The sequence below is a fragment of the Oculina patagonica genome, chromosome 1, assembly GCF_052425735.1.
Source record: "Oculina patagonica isolate OP01 chromosome 1, crgOcupat, whole genome shotgun sequence".
Classification (NCBI taxonomy): domain Eukaryota; kingdom Metazoa; phylum Cnidaria; class Anthozoa; order Scleractinia; family Oculinidae; genus Oculina; species Oculina patagonica.
In genome coordinates, this window is record NC_135758.1 from 13536284 (window position 1) to 13558118 (window position 21835).

The window sequence follows — 21835 nt, forward strand, 5'->3', positions numbered from 1 at the left end:
ATCGTCATATTTTCAGTCTACAGGTAGTTAAGCGGCAGTTTGGACAAGCCTCCTTTGTGGACGACGAGTGAGAAACCTTGTTGATTAGCAACACAGTACAAAGAAATCTTTCTTATGCTCAACGAAAAGGTCAAAAGAAATCTCACTGATATAGACTGAAAATGCAAGTGTCAGTCACCCACAAACAAAGTGTGCACCACACATTCTGTTAATGTTTTCTCTGTTTTTAGATATATTATGTGCCAGATTTTAATGCTTTTAGCTGTAAATTTCTATTTTCTTATTTTATATGTTCACACACTAACAATATTGCTAAACTTGAATTAAAAATAAAGTTTTTGACGTGACTTGAACAAGGCATGTCCAAACCAAACCAAATCTCGTTCTCAGAGCGTTCCTTCCTAAATGGCTCTAGGAACAAGCACAGCTTTGCAGCGGAAACTCGATCTCTCGAAATCTCTTTTTTTTTTTATCTCCTGATAACTCAAACTATGAGCCATTTACCAAAAGGAACTGAGACTGTGACTTGAAATGATCAACTCTTTTCTGCGGAGCACTTAGGAAGGATTTTTTCATTATTAATCGCTTGCTGAATGTAAAACGAGAAAACAATATGACGCACTTAATGACTTACATGAAAATAAATTTACACAAACAACAGGATCTTTCAAACGCAGGTAAGAAACCGTTTATAGGTATCACCTCCAACTAATAAATGTACAATCAACGACCGTGATCCAGGGTCCAAGCCAAAGAGTTTTATTGGTCTTTTATATGGTATATGTACAAAAATTATTTCCGCCCAATTCGAATGTGAAACCAGTAAACAGTCCCGTGGAAGTATTCTGACAGTCGCATGACTGCCTCGTCCCCAGATGTCGTCCTCCTTGGTCGAAGTCGTGCACGGTTCGCTTGGCGTTGTGGGCCTGACCATAAACCCCCACGCTCCCTGTTTTCCCGCCTTAACGCCTTTACCGTCCGGCCGATCGGCGCCTGGAGACGAGGCAGGTCACATGACAGTAGCAGCCCGCGTACCGCTATCCTACAACAGTCGTATAACAGTCGTACGGCAGTCGTATGATATTCGTAAAGTAGTCGTACCACAGTCGTACGGCAGTCGTATGTAAATCGTACGGCAGTCGTACCCTGCATGAGGAAGTACCGCAGAGGTTGTACCCTCACCGCACCGCCAGAGTGGAACCTGGTTGTTAAAAACTCTTTCGAAATGAATGTCGAACAGGGTGTTTCTACGTATTTTTACTGTACAGATCTATTATAATCTAATTCCAAGTTTCAACGATTAGAGGCCAAATTAAGGATTTTCACCATTCAGCCTCTTACTAAAATATAACTTAAGATACTCAAAAAATTCCCGCATCTGGCAAATACGCCTAAACTCTCGCTTCCCTCAGCGCAATTCCTTTTCTACTGGCTTCTGTGGGGCGCCATCGGCATTACTATATATGTAAGTCAAATATAATATACACATATACCTTGCAGCTTAATTCCTTGTGCTGCATTTTTAACTGGTAGCATTAAGAGTATTCCTTTTTTGTACCTATTCAAATTATTTTTTTGTTTTTCTAAATACTGAACACTATCGGGATTGCTCGACGCATCAATTTGTCTCTTGAAAAGTTACACATGCAGCGGGGACGTATCAGGTTTACTACACATCCCATATCATTTATTTTTTACTTAAACGATTAAATTAATAATATAGCTATTTTTATTTACACACATCGCAAGATGGCCATTGCATGTGCACGATATCTTTCCAATCAGAAACGTGTACAGCATTTAAATCGTATACTATTAGACAGTGAAAAAGAAACTAACCAATCAGAAAAAGCAATCGGTTCTGCAGGATTTGTCTGAGGATAAATGGTTACCGTTTCTTTGAGAGAATCAAAATCTTACGCGCTAAAGGAATATCTACCTCCAGTTGTTACAGATGACCTAAAAACAGGTTTTAATATAACGTCCAATGCAAACTACAGTTGAAACGCTGTGATGGTTCCAAGGAGAGAATAGCAATCTGCACAGGACACGAACTTGACACGAATCCAGTGCAGTAGCTCACATTTCACAGATCCTCGTCATCAATGGCCGGATGAGGCTTCCTGGAAGATGTCTTAGGCAATGAAAATTTATTATTCTTGGCAGACGACTTTGTGTGACTCTTCTGGGAGGTGGATGAGTTGACGGTCTGTAAAAAGACAACACATACACGAAAATTACTCGAACGAGCAAAATTTCAATGTCTGACAAAAAAGCAAGCTAGATAACGTAGCAAAGCCCGAGCAAATAAAAATGACAGTTCAAAGCACATAGCAAATTCGAAAATAAATGCCTAAAAATTGTCACTTTTTAGGGCGACTACAAAAACGATGCCTTCCTTGAAATATCCCGAGAAATTTGAACTCGTAAAGGATAAAAGTTAACCCGGATAACGAAAACTTCATGGTAATATTCACCAGAATAAGTTTTAAGCGAAGGTAATATATATTTTGGCTGGCCCTGGATTTTGAAATTTCAACTCACTTGGTGCATATTCTACTGCCTGGAAACATGTATTTTAAACTTAACAACGCTGAATTTTTTCTGTAAACTGATAATCATTTGTACTTTTTCTAAATTCTTTTTAACAACTGCACCGTTAAACAACTGAGCTTCAAGGAGCAGGAGGGCAGAGGGAGGGGCGTTAATATTACAACAATACTTTGAATATTGAAAGTTATATCATTTCTATACCGTCTCCTGTGACTCCGTGTCCTCATTCGATTCTTCTGCTCTGTTTCCTTCCATTCCACCAGGATATAATGGTAAAACACCGTCCTGTAACAAAGCAACTGAGAATTAGCCCTTGCATTCACAGCAGTAAATAACAACTGCTTTTTAGCTCTCTTTTTAATTGTCTTGGGCGTTGCAATTTCGGATATAATGACGTTGTTCTTACTTAAACGGTACACATCCTCAAGACGTTAAGAGCGAATTTTTCCCGTGACCGAGTGAGAGGTGGTACAAAATTTTAAACAAGCCTACCCTCAATTTTTTCTCAGAGATACCTTATGGTGAGTCGATCAACGTGCTATGATTTTTTCTTTAAGAGCTATCTTTGTTTGGCAGAAAAAAAATAAAAAGTGTCACGCCTGCCGACTGCCATGAAATGGTCGAATTTCATACCACGATTAAGAGCATAAGAATGATGCTGCTCACAAGCGCAAAATAAAGCAGACTTCTCTCGATTTTGTGTATTTGTTAAGGAGGCATTTACAAATGATTTGAGTCTAAGAACAGTATTGCAAAGATCGATTTGAATATTTAGAGCCTGTTTAAAAATTACAAAAATTTGATAGCTTAAAAATCTCATTTTGGAGCATTTTTTCAAAGAACTCTTTTCCTATGCTGTATAACTCAGAATCACTTAAGACTTGGGTTTTAATAAGCGGAAATGATGTTCTTTTTAATGGTATAAAAATCAGCCTTGGGCTTTTAATTGCTACGAAGAACTTCCCCTTTTAATTTGGACGAAATCACAACACCGACTTGTCAACAACCGCAAATAATCGAATAAGGCTCGAATTACGCTTTCCCTTCTCAAAGCCAAAATTCCGACAAAATCTTATTAGTAAACACCCTATTTGATCCAAAACTCAATATTTAGCTTACCTGGCGTAACAATTCGTTGAAGATTGCTTTGTATCCTACTTTTGTTTCAAATACGTTACCAGCACTCGAACGGTGTTTACCAAATCACAGTATTCAGAGAATTTCAAATCAGCAATAATTATAACTTTGCCAGAAGGTCCTTGAAAAAAAACCACCGCATTCCGGTCTTCACAGTTCCAACCACATTTAGTGAAAACGGCCAATTCATAGAAGAAACTTGCTTCACAGTTTAAAAACCGCGTTTTGGCCGTTGTTTTTGCAGAAGATCAACTAGAGCGAAAATGGCGGCTTGACATCTGTCACGCAATGATATGTCACTTGAGGGGAGGTTACCCATTGAATTAAATTTGATGGGCTATGTACTTTGAGAAATACCGTAAACTTTCGGTTATAATCCTTGGATTTATACAACTTCGTAAGTGGTTTTGGTGGGGCTTAATATAAACGTAATGGCACATAAACGGGGTAATAAAAAGTCTAAAAACCCTTTCAAAAAAGTCACGGCATATGTAGATGAAAGTACGTTTTCACGTTAAAAAAAAACACACTAAAGATACTATAGAAAAAAATTTATTAAACCTGAAACGGGGAAGGTCACTGAGTAACTGTTGCCGTTGTTGTTGCATTTTTAACGGAGTACTGCAGCTGTATTTTTGGTTGTTTTGTTTTTTCGAAGTAACTTTTATTTTTTTATTTTTTGGTTTTATTTTGGGGAGGGGTTTTAACGTCAAGGTCTGGCACGGATTAAAGAAAGGGGTCACATATTTTTTGTTTTAACAAAGTGGAAATAGCATTTTTAAATATCAGAGATTCTATTTAAAAATCAGAAAGGAAAAATAAACTAGATTAGGTGCAGCTCTAACAATATAATGAGCGTCGCGCCATAGTTTCCAAAGCAAACAAGAACTGATAATTTATTTTGTTGATTCGTGCTTTTAATAAGTAGAGAATTTTACAGAGTATAGAATGGAGAAAGATTGGTTGGGGGATACTGCCTCCAAGATATGCGAAGTCGAGCTGCGGAAAGAAGTTCTGTTATACTCCCTCTGCGTTCATATCATTTTAGCGCGGCATCAATCTTCAATGTACCTTTGAATATTTCGGACATTACTATCTGCCCAGCTCATCGGTTTTCTCTGGGCAATGGATGGAGAAGAGGTTCGCAACGGTGCCGCGTTCCCGCAGAATTATTGAGGCATGCCAAAAAAGGGAAATCACGCAAGTCTGACCGCGGAATCAACACCCGGGGGGACTGTATGAAACGGACGGGGATGATCGTCAGAAATTTTGAAAAGAACCCCTAAAAGAGAACAATCTGAGTGTGGCTCTAGCTTTTCTTGACCCCTAGACGCCTCCAAAAAACTAAAAATAGAATTGCTATTTGTATATTTCTGCGTGTATAACCCTGAACGAGACCATTTTGGCTGAAAATATTGCTATTTTTTCGCGGAAGACCCTAAGTGAGACCAAATATCAAAAATTTATACCCCCGTCACTTTCATAGGCGAGTCCCCCCCGGAAATCAACAAAGCGCTTTTGAGAACGATCTTTCGACGTACGGGCATATTTGTCCCTGCTGGGTCTGGTAAGTCTGCGATTTTTGTTAATTTTCTATAGAAAGTACAGTCGAACCTCGATTATCCAGATTTCCGATTGTCCGGAATTCCAGTTTTTCATGAATATTATATTTAAGACCAAACTCTTTCAAAATTTAAATGCCACTTTCTTCCTCCACAAACTATGTAATTATAATCGGAATCGTAAATTACCCAATAAGTGAAGCTTCGAAGGATAGAAACTGTGACGCCTCGAGTGCGCTATGTTCATGAATGAGCGTTATCGTCATCGAATTCGAGCTAGAAGGGGTTTATTGTAAGTCAGTTCTCAGTCCGTTTAATATTGTGGTTATATAAAATGCGATATTATTAAGTTTAAAAAGGAGAAACCTAACACAGTGTGATTTGTTCTTTTTCTCTGTTTTAGTCTGATAAATTCTGGTAACGGTGGTGACGGATATATATAAAATCGAGCTTAGCGCCGTCTGATAACAAATGTCGATTATGTAACGTTTTCCTGACGTAATAATATGCTGAAACAGCACCGCATTCGAGTGAATGCTAGCCTGCGCGGCAGGCGTAAAAAGGGGAGGGAAAAAGACGGGGAAGAGGGAACGCCTGCCTTAAGAACCCCCTACGTTTTTTTCCCTCTTTCTCTCCCTCTTCCCAGCTCCCCCTCCCCCCCACCCCCCTTTCCGACGCCTGCTATGCAGGCCTATGTGAATGCAGTCGAACATTATTGCGATCCCGTTAAAAGTGTGCGGGACGTTCCTAGTTATCTCGTACTGATAAGTTGATCAGCCCCCCAAAGTAAAATGAATAAAAGTAAAAACGTTTATGACAGACTCCTCTGTGTATTGGAAGCAGGAAGGGTGAACTCCCATATTATGGTTAAGTTACGGATTTTGGTCACACATATAGGGTGTTCAGGACGTGGCAGGCTGCCTGTCAGTTTAACCAAAAAGGTTCCGTTTTGAGCTGCACTCAAAAAAAAACATACTCTCGTGATTTGTTGGCAGTCTTCAGATCATTGATAAGACATAGAAATGGTATCCGGCTCCGGGGTCAAATTAAAAAGCTTTTACCACGCCCAGATGGGGTTCCGTATAATAGTATAATAATTTTAACAGGAATAAAAAGCCTGTACAAATTACCGTACCGTTGGTGCTAGATGCAGTGCTTTTTTAAGTCTGTACATCTTGATTATTTTGTATTGAATAAATAAAAGGGAAAATGGAGTTCAAAAAGCGGCTTTTTTATGACCGAGTGAGAGGTTGCACATGTGGACGAACAAGAGAGCATGAGAAAACTTTTAAAACGTGAATTCGAGTTATCGGGAGTCGACTGTATCTAAATGGCAGTTGAAAAATGCAGACTTTGAAGGGATCCCCCTGTAAAGTACCCACCCACCCCCCGGGAGTTCGTGACTCATTGCGTGACAAATACGAGGGTTCACGAGCAATGACATGTAACCGTTCTTTGAATTTCACAACATCTCATTTGAGGCTTAAAACGTCGTTAAGTGAATCTGTTCATCGTGTTATCAAGTCCCTTGCACGAATGGCTGTATGGAACCTGAAATGTGGTTAAAATTGTCAAGAAATACCATGTTTACGAGGGCCTTTGCTAATATCGACTGATTGTATCATAAGCAACATAGCCGCTTGCCCGTGCAATTTGCCGGTAAAAGAATGTCAAGAATGAAGAAAAACAATGTTTTACCACTGCTTTTGCAAGGTAAGAGTAAAATATTAATAAATAAACTCGTGTGTAGCTAAATGATAAGATTGTGTTCGAATTTTGGCTATATTAAGAGAAAGTGTACTGCGTAATTCGATTATTTGCTTTGTTTACATAAGTCACTGTCGAGCGATTTCTTCGAAGTAGGACGGTCTATTTCTTGGATAAAATCAAAAGCCCAGAGCAAATTTTTATATAATTAAAAAGTACATCATTTCTACTTATCTAAGCCAAAGTTTCAGGCGAATCCGAGTTATACCGCATAGCAAAAGTACTTCGTGAAAAACGTCTCCAAAATGAAATCTGTAAACAATGAGAAAATGGCGATTTTTAAACGCCTGCCTGGATTTCACAGTTCAGTTGATTATCCTTATTTTAGACTCATAACATTCGTCAATGCCTCCTGTACAAATATACAAACTTGAGAAAGGTCATCTTCAATTTACGCTTTTGATGAGCTAAGTTCTTGTGACCATGTTCGTCGCTCTTGTTTCGGCCATTTTATGTCGCCGGGCACTCCTTACAGTGTCTGAATATTTTCTCGAAAATTAAAATAGATTTAAACGAAAAAAATACACCACGTTTATCGACTTACCATAAGGTATCTCTGAGCCAAAAATGAAGGTAGATGACTTTGGAAGTTTGTACCGCATATTTTTGTTTTCACGCGGTCTACAAAAAAATTCGCTCTTAACAAGTCGATCGATTATAAAAGGAACTGCGGTCAGTTGTAGCTAAAGGTTCTTTGAAATTAATGAGTAATGGGGCAAAACATGGATAACTTGAGGGTGGGGTGGGGTGTAAAGCTAATTCATGCTAATGTTACCTTTTTATTCCACTCGATCTCGGTCATGACTCTGTCCACACACGCGTTCATGAACACAAACTATAAAGAAAGACTGATTAGAGAGAGTGTCTTATCCAATGCACTCAGGCCAAACTGGCCTGTACTCCTGGAGCTTATCTCGGTTTCTGAAGCATAAAGCGACTAAGGTGCTAATCTCCCACCCTCCCCTCCGCTGGCAGATTGGGATAGTTCATCACAAGTTATCCTCCCAGCATATTTCGTGTTTCCCTAACAATTGGCCAGTACCCATTTATACAACTGGATGGAGAGAAACACTGCAAGAGTGAAGTGTCTTGCCCAGAAACACAACACAGTGACTGTTTCCAGGCTTCAAACCCGGAAGACGCCAAATACCCTAACAAGAAATAGTAGAATAAAACTTAAAGAAAGTAAGGACAATCGATACAGAGAATTACTATTCTGAGTTGGTGCCAAAATCGTCATAAACTGTAACAAAGAACTGCTGTCGCTTAGAATGTAATATCTACCAAAAGAGCCCCCCTCCTCCACTTTGGAAAGACAAATACACACAAGTTATAAAGTATGCACTTACATATTCTGAATATACTTTGACCCATCTAGGTTTCTTGTCTCCTCTGCGGTACTCAAAACAAAACGCCATTGCCTCGCTATCAGCCTCCCACTGGGTGACTTCCTCCCAGTTGAACGTGTGTTCCTGCTCCTGTTAAACAAAGACAGACAATGACTAACTCACGGACTATAAACAAGTAGACCCAGCAGCTAAAGGTGCTGTAAGTTACACTAGGCAATGTTTCAGGCAACTTGTCTCGCAATTTTGTTGCGCCGCACTAGAAATTCGCTGAAGCGTTTGTAAAATGTTGCGAAAAGTAAAACTTGATTCTCTTTGTGTTACGCTTGCTGCAACGAAAATGTTGCAATTGGTTCGTGCATTAACGAACTTAGAAAATCTGATTTATGATGTACAACTGACATTGATTGACTGATTGATTGATTGATTGTTTGATTGATTGATTGATTGATTGATTGAGTGAGTGAGTAAGTAAATGAATGAGTGAGTGAATGATTGATTGATTGATTGATTGATTGATTGATTGATTGACTTCGATTCATTCATTCATTCATCTTAATGGAACACTTTTGAACAATGAAACCAGTTGTTGCGTTTCCAAAACAAATAAGAAACAATAGATCAAACAACATTTTTGACATGAGAGCTAGTTCATTGAACCGCCGCTCTTGCTGCTTAATGATGTCACATATGTGAGAGAGTACACTAACCTCTTTATCGCCCTGAGTAGAACATGCTTGTAATCGGAAATTACTTAAACTGACTGAAGCAATAACATGACCAGTTTTTCTTGCATCACACCCACAATGAGGAAAGACAACAGTTCCGTATCCTTCCAGTGTTCTAGCAACATCAAGGTACTGTAAAGAATAAAGCAGGGTTAACTTTTGTTGTGCGATTTCAATTTTCTTTCATCAGAGCAATTTATGGTTATTTCAGTTTCACTGTGTTCCTCTTCTTCTTTTTCGTTCGTAGATAGATAAACTTTATTAATGTGTCAAGGCCACATAGCCTGGGAAAATCCCATACTAATTTGGGGACACAATTAATAGGTATTAAAAAATATGTAAAAAGGGAATTTAAAAATACTTAGAGCTATATAAAATATTTATGATAATCAGATATTAAAAATTATTTATAAAAAGAATTTAAAATACTTAAAGCTATATAAAGATAATTATGATGAGCAGATATAAAAAAATATGTAAAAAGAGAACTAAAAATACTTAAAACTGTATAAAATAATTATGAGGAGCAGAGGGAACAGCCCTTGCAGCCATCATCTATGAGCAGACTAATATCGTATTTGCGTATCTGTTTCCTAAAAATATTTAAAGTTTCAGCTGATCTTATGTCTGGGGATAATTTTCCCCACAATTTTGGTCCAAGACATTGCAAAGAATGTTTACCATATGTAACCGTATTGAAACTTGGTGTGGAAAAGTCTGACTGTCTTAAAAAGTATGAAGAATTATGATTATTAAAAATATTACAAATATTAAGTAGGACATAGTCTGTGCCTCACTCTGTACATTAGGATGCAAATATCCTGCAAACGCCTGTTCATAAGTGTTGGTAACTCAGCTCTTTTGATACAATTGATACAAATGGACGATGTATGTGTGCCTAGTTTTGTCCAGGCGCCATAATTTAGGCGGAAACAGGCTGTACTTTTAACAAGAATAATTCTCTAGCAGCATGTGGAAACTTTTCTTCTTTGAATGACTTAGGTATGTGTAGCTCTTTTAAGTGTCTTGTACCTCTGGCCCCAGTCGTTCAAAGGGTGGATAGCGCTATCCACTGCATAGTGTAGTATGTTTTGTACCTCTGGCCCCAGTCGTTCAAAGGGTGGATAGCGCTATCCACTGCATAGTGTAGTATGTTTTGTACCTCTGGCCCCAGTCGTTCAAAGGGTGGATAGCGCTATCCACCGCATAGTGTAGTATGTTTTGTTAAGACCTATCCATGTCCTGGATAGCGATTTATCGGGTGGATAGCGTTATCCAGCCTTTGGATAACTGGGCCCGGTAGTCTATCATCTATTTGAGAGACTGATATACACCGAGAGTCATAGGTCCAACTCAGACATATTCTTCCAAATAAAAAATGTTTTCCTCATCATTAAACTTCTTTCGAAACGTCATGCACAACCAAGCAGAAAACACACGAGGTATGCAGTGAGAATACCTGTCCAATTGTATCAAGAACTAATTTTTCATTACATTATACCAATACATTCTGAAGCAGACCTGAGTGTTGGGAAAAAAGAAAATCATAAACTTGGAGACATTTTGATGTATTATCAACTTCTCACAAATGACAATAAGCAAAGTGTGTGGTTAACAGTAAGGAGAATTAAGATATTGAGTTTGGGGTTCACTTACCTCTTTCTTTTTATTTCCTGCTTGGAGATCTTTAAGTTTTTGCAAGTTTTTTCCTGGTAACAGCTTCCGTGTTCTTAAGTCAGTTATGGCCTGTGTTTTAAAATATCAACACAACTGTTTAGCAATGTTGTTTGGGAAACTACAGAGCTGTGTTTACACAGTAGACCAAGGTAAATACGAATAAAAGATAGACCAAGATAGATAGGAAGGAACAAAGCTTTGCCTCTGCAACAAGTGAACACACAGCAGACTGGCAGTAGTGCAGAAGCCTTGGGGCACCATATTGGGTACTTTGGTTTCAGAGTGTGTGTTTACTGATGTATACGAAATATGCACTTAACAAATAAGCCATGGTCTAAACCGGATTTAAAGAAAAATGTGTTGTATCACTCGAATGTTATCCGTATTAAAGTGGTTTTCAATAACCCTTTCCATGGTTAACTTTTGTCGTTTGCATTACAATAAAACTGAAATTGCATGGACGCAAGCCAATTTCTGGCAGTAACTGCAAAATTGCCCCAAATTGCCTCACATCTATGATGTTGGATTATACTGTAATGCAAATAAGAAAAGTTAACAATGAAAAGGACTATTGAGTGTTGTAAAGCCAAACCAAAGTAATCACTCTGGTCAATCACAAAGGACACAGACAATACAGGGAACCAGAACTCGAAACAAATACATGTAGGTGGCATGAAGCACAGAAAAACATGTGAATTTGTGTGAGTGAGTCACTGTGGTTTTGGTTTTACTTCAGAAAATTAGAGATTGAATAAACTCCCACATAACACAAGATCACTGTTAATGTAGAAATACCTGGCTATAAAGGAGGTTTACTGCATTATCATCATTGATCATCTGCGCTTCCTGTCAAACCACACAAAAACTCAATTTAGAACCCCCACTTCTAATGAAGATACATCACAGAAATGTTTCTAGTTCATTGTTTGTAATCTGCCTCAGTTTCTACCAGTTTTTTACAACCATTCTTTTTTGCTTTGCTTTCTTTTGTGCTTCTACACAAATCGTCGTAAATAGAAAGTTATTTGCACAATTTGCACACAGATTTACTAAATGTACCAGTAGCTGGCTGAAAATAAAAATACCAGATAATAGCTGAAGATCAACAATAGAGCATAGCATGTATACATCTAGGTATCTACAAAGCATGGCCGAGGTGTTGAAATCGGAAATACCACAAACAAATCCAGCTAGTGGCAGGGTGTTGGATTTGAACCAGGGGGTTTCAGTGTTTAAATCCAGCATCCTAAACCACTTGCATTGGTTGAGCCAATTGTCTTCTGAGACAATTGTCACCTACATGTTCAAATGTATGCCCTAGCTACCAGGATACACCATTTGGCTGTCCTGGCTACAAATTAAATAAACATAAATCTGCAGAATAACAGCATCAAGTACAAACCCTTGCTAGAGTAAAAATCCATTTTCTTAATGCAAGTGAAGTTGTTGACAGTGCAGAATAAGTTCTAATGTACACATTGTGAGGGAACTCATTATCTTCCAGTTTTCGTTCTGTAATGGAAAACAAAAATATGACTCACTTATGACAAGCCACATACCGCTGTATAGCTTTAGTTAAGAAAACAATGAGAAACAGTACAAGCTCTGGAGTAAATAATAAAGATGGTAAATTTTAAGCTCGGTAATAAATAATAAAGATAAGATGTTCTACATGACACGAGCATGGGACAAAGAAAAATTCTGAGTCCCCGACGGGAATCGAACCCATGGCCTCCCAGAATACCGGTTGGGCGCTCTAACCAACTGAGCTACGAGAGACTCGTTGTGAGCTGGGCCACAAGCTCTGTAAAATGAGCAAAGTGTTATGCACAGTATGGGATTTGTAAAGTTGATGATGTAACCGCAAAATCTTAAGTTCCAAAGCACAGATCAACATCTTACATCTTCTTACAGTGTGGATACAATGTCAAGTAGACAAGTGAGGAGAATACAGAACATTATCAGCCAAGGATGATGCCTTGATGTATCGGCAAATTCTCAAAGCTGAAATAAGTCTGGTTGACACCCATGAAAAGAACAGTCAATTTCCCTGACTTGTGTACACTGATCAAATGAAAAGTAGCCAATGTACACTGTATATAACTTTTAGTATGTTTTACTGTACACCTTAAAAGAACAAAAAAAATTCTGCTGAAAATACAAATTTTCCTCGATGAACTTTCATGTGAAGAAAATTCTTTGGAGATCCAGTATATAATGGTGGAGAAATTCAGTGCAGGAGATTTTAATCAATGTGAGGTTGAGTGAGGTAAAGACCACTCATGTCATAACTCAAATGAAATTTGTCTGCTCTTCATCAGTCTTGGAGGGAAGTAGATTAGCATCAGTTATTGCCATATTGCTGGTGAATTCCATAATCTCAAGATTGTCTCAATTGGTTTTTGATCACTCCAGTTTTTCTTACTCTCAATTTACAAAATTATCATGATATCTTTTCACTGGAATAGAAAAGAGAATGCTGAGCGCCTTTGATATTGACTTTCTGGAAAATATCAGTCCACAGAGCTAACACCAAATTTGGCAGGATAGATTAGTGCAGATATTCACATCTATTGTATGATTACATTACTAATAGTAAATAATAAAGATGGTAAATTTTAAGCTCGGTAATAAATAATAAAGATAAGATGTTCTACATGACACAAGCATGGGACAAAGAAAAATTCTGAGTCCCCGACGGGAATCGAACCCATGGCCTCCCAGATACCGGTTGGGCGCTCTAACCAACTGAGCTACGAGAGACTCGTTGTGAGCTGGGCCATTTTACTAGGTTGATATGTGACACGCGTCCTGCATACTGCTAGGATCAGCAATGTCGAATCCATCAAGTTTTGTAGTAAATAATAAAGATGGTAAATTTTAAGCTCGGTAATAAATAATAAAGATAAGATGTTCTACATGACACGAGCATGGGACAAAGAAAAATTCTGAGTCCCCGACGGAAATTGAACCCATGGCCTCCCAGATACCGGTTGGGCGCTCTAACCAACTGAGCTACGAGAGACTCGTTGTGAGCTGGGCCATTTTACTAGGTTGATATGTGACACGCGTCCTGCATACTGCTAGGATCAGCAATGTCGAATTCATCAAGTTTTGTAGTAAATAATAAAGATGGTAAATTTTAAGCTTGGTAATAAATAATAAAGATAAGATGTTCTACATGACACGAGCATGGGACAAAGAAAAATTCTGAGTCCCCGACGGGAATCAAACCCATGGCCTCCCAGATACCAGTTGGGCGCTCTAACCAACTGAGCTACGAGAGACTCGTTGTGAGCTGGGCCATTTTACTAGGTTGATATGTGACACGCGTCCTGCATACTGCTAGGATACTGCATACTGCCAGCTCACAACGAGTCTCTCGTAGCTCAGTTGGTTAGAGCGCCCAACCGGTATCTGGGAGGCCATGGGTTCGATTCCCGTCAGGGACTCAGAATTTTTCTTTGTCCCATGCTCGTGTCATGTAGAACATCTTATCTTTATTATTTATTACCGAGCTTAAAATTTACCATCTTAGTTTATTATTTACTACAAAACTTGATGTCATGTAGAACATCTTATCTTTATTATTTATTACCGAGCTTAAAATTTACCATCTTTATTATTTACTACAAAACTTGATGAATTCGACATTGCTGATCCTAGCAGTATGCAGGACGCGTGTCACATATCAACCTAGTAAAATGGCCCAGCTCACAACGAGTCTCTCGTAGCTCAGTTGGTTAGAGCGCCCAACCGGTATCTGGGAGGCCATGGGTTCGATTCCCGTCGGGGACTCAGAATTTTTCTTTGTCCCATGCTCGTGTCATGTAGAACATCTTATCTTTATTATTTATTACCGAGCTTAAAATTTACCATCTTTATTATTTACTACAAAACTTGATGAATTCGACATTGCTGATCCTAGCAGTATGCAGGACGCGTGTCACATATCAACCTAGTAAAATGGCCCAGCTCACAACGAGTCTCTCGTAGCTCAGTTGGTTAGAGCGCCCAACCGGTATCTGGGAGGCCATGGGTTCGATTCCCGTCGGGGACTCAGAATTTTTCTTTGTCCCATGCTCGTGTCATGTAGAACATCTTATCTTTACATTACTTATAGTTGTTAGTTTTAACTACATTTGACTTACCAAAACCATTATCCATAATCTCAAAAAGGGCAAAATTTGGAACACTTCCTTTGTCCAGGTTGAGCTTTTCTGCTAAAGCCTTGAAGTGATATACACACCAAATGAGATCAACAAGAATTGTGCCAGAAATACGAAAATAAAAAGAAGCCATAATGGAACACAGTCAGTGATGGAGACATGTGAATGCAGGCAGGTAATTTGACATGCAAACAAAGCAACAATATTTTCATAACCCAAAACAAAAAGTATGAAAGAGACACACATGTATGCATGCAAAGCTAATTAGGTCTGGCATTAAACACCTGACTCTCCAATATATATCACGACTGCAAAACAGGGTGACCTTTTATGGCTTTTGAAGCACACCCTTATCCTGTTATTCAACTGTTTATAACCATTTTGAGGTTTCATTTAACTTTAAAACTAGGTTCTATGTTTCATTGGAACAGAATCACCAACCCTCCAAGTTAAGACCATTTTAGTGGCCATGGTGACTAAAATTTTGGAGTTTGCGACTACACCGGAACTGAAGTCGCCAGCCTGGCGACTAAAATTGAGAAGAAGGATTGAAAGCGAGAGCTTAATTTAGCGAGTTAAATTTTTTACTGGCAACCAGACTTGACCAGTTGGTGGCCAAATGGCCACTAAAGAAAAATATAAACTTGGAGAGTTGATCACATGACTTCGTGCAACCAAGCCCCTTTCAAAGCTTGCTACCTTATATACCCGCCAGTAAATTCAATTAATTTTATTGCACATTCAAACAACTTGTGTGTCAATTTCTGCTATGTTTACCTGATACACGTTTTCTGTTTTGTTACATTTCAAAACAGTCACGGTTGTGATGGAATTATCTGGTAAAAATATTCTTAACTCGACTTTCATTGAACCATCATCTTCATCTTCTTTCTCTGGCTAAAAACGAAAGTTGGAAGGTAAAAAAAATTGTCAGTTGGGAATGAACAAATTCAAAGTTGTTTAGGTCAAACAAATGAAGTACCGTGACATGGTTTTCTGAGGATTTCAGGAACTCTTCCATGACTTCTGACTCTCCTATTACTCTGATTGAATTTACTGCAATAAATTATATTATAGACATGTTAGTTTGCAACCTACATTGGTCATCAATGGCTTTTTCCATTAGGCTTAGCTTGCAAGAAAGAAAAATCATCATTTTCTCATTAACCAGTAAGGTGACCTATCGGTTTTTTTCTCGTATTTTGAGTGTAGTGATCAAATTCTTTTTATAAAATGAATACAGATCAATTTCCATGTTTGAAAACAAATTATCAACTTGAAGTTGGAAGTACTTTAAAGGAATCATTAAGGAATTATGCAGTATATGCAAGGTCTTCCTGCTCCTAAACAAATATGGTGACCCCCTTTTTAATTTCAAAATTCAAGTTCCCTTAAGGAAATCAACCAGTAGGCAAACATTGGCTGAATATCTATGTTCAGTTCTATTTCAGGGGAATGACCTTAAATTTTAAACCTGCTTAGGCCATCCCAATAAAATGTTTCGTTTCCCATCGCCCGACCGACCCACTTTTTTTCGAAAAGTAAAAAAAAAAAATCAAGATACACTAGTCAAGGAAGCAAGTACTTTAATTTACAAGCACACGATCTGGTTTTATTAACAACAATTTGTATGATGTGATGTTTTTGTCTTTGATAAACATCGATACTACGCTAATTAAAGACTGTTTAGACATTTGATAAGGAATAACGAACAAAAAGACCACGTTTTTGAATTGACTTTGTAATCAGAAGTCTTTTCATTCTTTTTCTTTGACTTTTTTGCCCGACCGACCGACCCAACATCACAAGAGACGGGGCGTTGGGAAACGAAACATTTTATTGGGATGGCCTTATTTTACAACAAACTGTGAAATAAAGTACAGGCAAAGTGTTTGTGAGAGATACACGCTGCATGATTACCAAAGCATAACAAAATCAAATCTGACATGCCTTGTTCGAGGTAAGACTCTAGACCTTTTCTCCTAGCCTCTAGTTGTTGATCAGACAAATGGAAAGGCCATTTTCCAGGAAACTTTGGGAACTGGAAGTCTCTAAACTCCTTTTTAAGCTGAAACCAAAGATGATAAATCTCAACATTTTTTTACATGTCAAATAAGAAAATTTAATGCAATGCGATGTAGTGTTCAGTACATGTATGTAAGGATGTAAAAAAAACACAGGAATGTGAACTCAAGATTCTTTTGGATCCTTAAAATAGAGATCCTGCCCAGGAACCTATTGGATCCTGTAGGATCTTATATTAATGGAACCCTCAGAACCCCCCCCCCTATTCTAGGTCTGGATGACCCCCCCCCCCTCTTTTCTGAAGGTCTGGATCTACCACTGCCCTACAAGATCTAATAGGATATTGAACAGGATCTTACAGGCTCTATACTTAGGAACATATCAGGATCCCATGTAGAATTTTTACCAGAGGACTCACCTGGTTATGCAGATTGGAAAATTCTCTGTATCTCCTGGAACAAATATGCTTGTCTCCAAAATATATATTATACACCTACAAAGGAATGTTTCCCCAATATATCAAATGTATTTATTTTAATGGTTTACGATATAATTGAAGCTATGGGTACACTATGAGATAAAATGACCACATAGATAATGCAGGGTCAGTTTGCTGCAGTAGACAGTTCATCGGTTCTACATGTAGATGATCCTGCAGTCAAAAACTCAGGAGACACAAAAATCCCAATTCAAACTCCATATTCCAACTGGTCAGACTTTTGTGACAATGATATTTGAAGTGTATGTTAACAAATAAACTTGCCAGTCTGAATATTACACTCTTTCCTCCTGAAAAGAAATCTATTGTTTAACCTGTTTGACAGAGAAAAGAGACTCACTCGAACACATCACAGAGGTACAGCATTCATGTGCTGATAGTTACCAGACTGTTTCTACTGAGGACAACTTTCAGATGTGAATCTTACACATGAAGACAAAGGCAAAATTTTATAATAACAACAATGCACATTTCTTACCACATATTGTTCGCTGCCAGTACCGACTTGTCTTGTCTCAGGTATGGATATTGGGACAGCTCGCTTGTCAGAGTAATCATAATACTCCCCTCCTGATGAACTCTCACTGTCTAGTTTTTCGGCCTCTTGTTGACTGACGGATATGACAACTAATGTTAATTTCTCTCCACCTTTCTTTATCAGGCTCACTACGTGTTTATGAGTGGCACCTTCCACGTTTTCACCATTCCTGGAAAGAAAAAACAGAATTTTGCTTTAAATAAAAGCTTTGGAATAAGACCTATGAGATACATGTATAATAAATGAAAACAAAAATAAAATGGGGACAACTCTATACAGTATACCACTAAAAAAATGCAAATGTAATTCATCTTCCCATGAAAGATATATAGACATGTACTTTATTCATATAACTTTGCAACCGGAAAGTTGAATTATGCCATATTTACAAAAATAGGTCAATAAAAGCGACAAATACTCAAAATATCAAATTCGCAAAATGCAAAAATTCTAAAAAGGGTACAATACCCATTAAAATTCAAACTTGAGTGTATTAGATACAATTAAATACAGTAACACAGAAGAGCTCCAGGGAACTCACCAGGATGTGTACATGCAATGAAAATTGAATTGGAATTTGGTTTTGTGGAGGAAGGAAAACTGGAGAACCCACAGAAAAACCCTCGGAGCAAGGATGAGAAGCAACAACAAACTCAACCCACATACGATGCTGGGCCCGGGAATCGATCCCGGGCCACAATGATAGGAGGCGAGCACTCTCACCACTGGGCCACCCCTGACTCGTCCCCAGTCATCTCTTATGCGTGTTCAGTAGTTGACTCAAGACGGCTCAAAAGACGACTGGGGACAAGTCAGGGGCCACCCCTGCTTCCCTTATTGCATAATTAATTTTTTTTTCAGTAGAGTTTGTTTGTTTCTGGAATTTTGTCATAGTTTTGATTATTAGTAACAGGACTTTGTGTTGTCCAATTCTGTCTGTAATAGACCCTTCCATAGTTTCTGCCGCCATCTTGGTTGAGGGGCAAACACAGGAAACTTTACAGTAAATGTATTGGAAAAATGAAGAATCTAATGTCGAATAATTAACGAAAATTCTAATTCCGAAATATTTTTGAATTACAAACTCAAGATACCAGGTTAACGAGTTTATTGATCAAATTTGGGGAATGTAGTCTTGCAAGGAAAGCCGCAAATGTTTTTTTTCATTTTTACATACATTTGTCTGAAATCTGAGGCGCCATTTGCATCGAAAAATGTAAGCATATGTATGAAAAACAATGCGATTTCTCACCTCCCAGCATAGCTGTGTCCTTCAAATTTCATCAATAAAAGCATTTGCTAGGTATCTTTACCTTGTAATTCATAGGAATTGCAGAATGTTCATTTTCTTTATGTTATTGGGCATCAAACTCCTTGCTTTTCCCATACATTTACTGTAAATTTTGCCGTGTTTGCCCCCCAACCAAGATGGCGGCAGAAACCATAGAATGGTCTATCATACTCGTAATTAAACAAAATGGACTCCCGCCTCGTGGTCGTCTGATTTTGTTTATCACTTGTATGATCACAGACCGAATTGGACTCCACTCAGTCCTATAACCATAATTGACCATGTACTAAACATGCAGCATTTTCATGCATGGTTAGAATTATCTTGGTAATGTTATAATATTATAATCAATCCTGGTATTTGTAATTGGAGCCATCATATTCTGCATGAAGGTGTGAATTCACTTTTGAGTGGTTTATCACTCTACTTTGATATCGATTTATTTATACAATTAGTTCCAGTTGACCTCGATTACGACTAACAATTCGGTTTATTCCGCACTGGATCAAACTTGTAATTGTCGCAATTATAAACTTGCAAATGCAAGATACAAAGGAAAATATTTAAAATAAAGGAAAACTGGATCTAGAAAAGGAAGCCACAACATACACAAGCTGGATTTTTGTCATCAGTATTGTAAGAGATAAATTTAAACCACAACTGGTAACATCTGGTAACATTTGCAGCAGACGGGTATTAAATGACAATCAATTCTTATAAATACGGTAAGCTTAAGCAATAAAGTTTACATTAACACCGTGCAGTATCGAGCAAATTGCAGCATCGCTGATTCAAATGACCTTTGTTACCTCAAAACAGAAACTCCTACGACAAAATTATAAACAAAGAACGCTTCCTTACACTTCAAGGATTCGGTCACCGATCCGAACGCCTCCTCTATGAGCTGGACCGCTCTCCAACACAGCGCTCACATGCTGTAACGGTGCATACAATTCTCCGTTTATAGACCTCAGTTGTCCCCCTTCGGATACCTGCCCGCGTACGTTAAATCCAAATCCATTTTCACCCCGGTGTAACTCAATTAGCCGGGGTCCATAAGGATCCGCTCGTCGAGGCTCGGCTTCTTCTTCGTCCGCCATGTTTGATTTGGTGATCACGTGACAGTAATAGAAAGGAAACCAACATCAACAACTTCCGGCATGAAAGTTTGCTTCCGCCTAAGTCCAAACGATCATCTTGTGTGGTATCATGTTAGGAGAAAAATTGTCAGGAGACAGGAGCCATGATCGAATACAGCATCCTGGTGGTATGTTTTAGTTATCTATTGCAACAGTGTGTACTAGATTATTTGGTGGATTCTTTTCAAAGGCGTATACACGCTGTAGTGCGCTGTGCTAAGATGGGATCTCTGAAACACATCCCTGCTGGCGATGGGTGCGAGAAGTCGCTCCGTCAGTATGCCTGGCAGCATAGCCAAATGCAGCCTGTTCCAGGCTCTCGGTAGTTGGGGAGAGCGAAAACCGCGGGCGAGCGAGGAAAAAACGAGGGGGAGGCTAAGCAACCTCTGCTGTCGGGAACCAGTGTCAAAGCAAGGTGCCTGAGTCACCGAGACAAGGGATTTTGTTCTTAAGGATAGTTGAAAGGGCTAAGGCAGAAGTATGCCAGGAAGCCTATAGACCTGTGGTGTTCAAGTCGTTATGTCTGGGAGATGTTAGCAGAGCTACACAGCCCCTGGTTTTTCCACCAAAGATTGCTAGACCCCTCTTTGCTCCTCCAGCTCCGGCCCTGTAGGAGACTTGTTGACTATTCGAAATATCGGCCAAATCCAATTAAATTGTCCAATACAAAGTGTCGTCGTACTAGCCGTGCATTTTAAATAACTGTTGCCGTGGGCCGAAAGTCTCAAAACCCGGGTCTCAAAACCGTTTTGTTGGTTAAGCTAACCGTGCCATTTTAGAATTGCCAATTTTATTACCGTTTATCAGAGACTAATGAACAATGAGTTCAACAAACTGTTTAGCACGCGACTGAGAACTCCTCGTTACTTCTAGCAAACCAAACTTAAGGTGGCTCGATCGGATTTTTGAGTGACGATACCTTTCAACTTTGAGCAACTTGTACGCCACCGTAAACAATCTGACTGAAAATCAATCAATATAGCTGTACTAAAGAAAGATGAAAGTTTCGAATGAGACAAGTTTCGTCGAAATCGGAGTAACCATAGCAACAAAATAACGTCATCACCCATTTTACACGAGACCGATTTTCTTGTAATAGAGGGATAATTTTGAAAAAAGGCTTCTAGATCTTGGACTTGACATAGTTTTCTCAAGGTCTGCGAAATTTGAAGAATTTCTATGAGAGCGTTTTCGAGAAAATTTTGGATGAAGTTTTCAGGTGCTAAAATACAACAAAAACAAAGCAGTCTTAAAACATTATTGAGAAAACGTTCACAAGGCCCGATCAAGTAACATTTTGGCCTTAAGTGAATCTTGTACTATCCAATTACCTTGGGAGAAAATCTCAGAGAAATCGTTTCATTTGATTTCTTGAAACATCGGCTTGAATATGAACTGGTATGA

General features: G+C 38.6%; 1 protein-coding gene across 1 annotated transcript; it reads right to left on the minus strand.

Moving 5' to 3' along the window:
* Nucleotides 1-743: 743 nt before the first annotated feature.
* Nucleotides 744-20405, minus strand: LOC144657597 (sorting nexin-27-like). The gene is made up of 15 exons (XM_078517953.1): nucleotides 20154-20405; nucleotides 17942-18170; nucleotides 17383-17457; nucleotides 16890-17007; nucleotides 15922-15995; nucleotides 15717-15836; nucleotides 14922-15000; nucleotides 12173-12282; nucleotides 11566-11616; nucleotides 10750-10839; nucleotides 9076-9225; nucleotides 8369-8497; nucleotides 7795-7854; nucleotides 2755-2838; nucleotides 744-2209 (listed from the first exon to the last, which is right to left on the minus strand). The coding sequence occupies exons 1-15, from the start codon at nucleotides 20390-20392 to the stop codon at nucleotides 2087-2089; spliced, it is 1731 nt and encodes a 576-aa protein (XP_078374079.1). The 5' UTR covers nucleotides 20393-20405; the 3' UTR covers nucleotides 744-2086.
* Between the last annotated feature and the right edge of the window lie 1430 nt (nucleotides 20406-21835).

Excerpts from the sequence above, each read along its gene's own strand:
- LOC144657597 (XM_078517953.1), bottom strand. The coding sequence starts at position 20,392 with ATGGCGGACGAAGAAGAAGCCGAGCCTCGACGAGCGGATCCTTATGGA. Across the intron at positions 11,617-12,172 it reads GGATTTTTACTCTAGCAAGG|GAAGCGCAGATGATCAATGA; the intron begins GTTTGTACTTGA and ends GTGGTTTGACAG. Across the intron at positions 2,839-7,794 it reads AGATCGAGTGGAATAAAAAG|GACGGTGTTTTACCATTATA; the intron begins GTAACATTAGCA and ends GCTTTGTTACAG.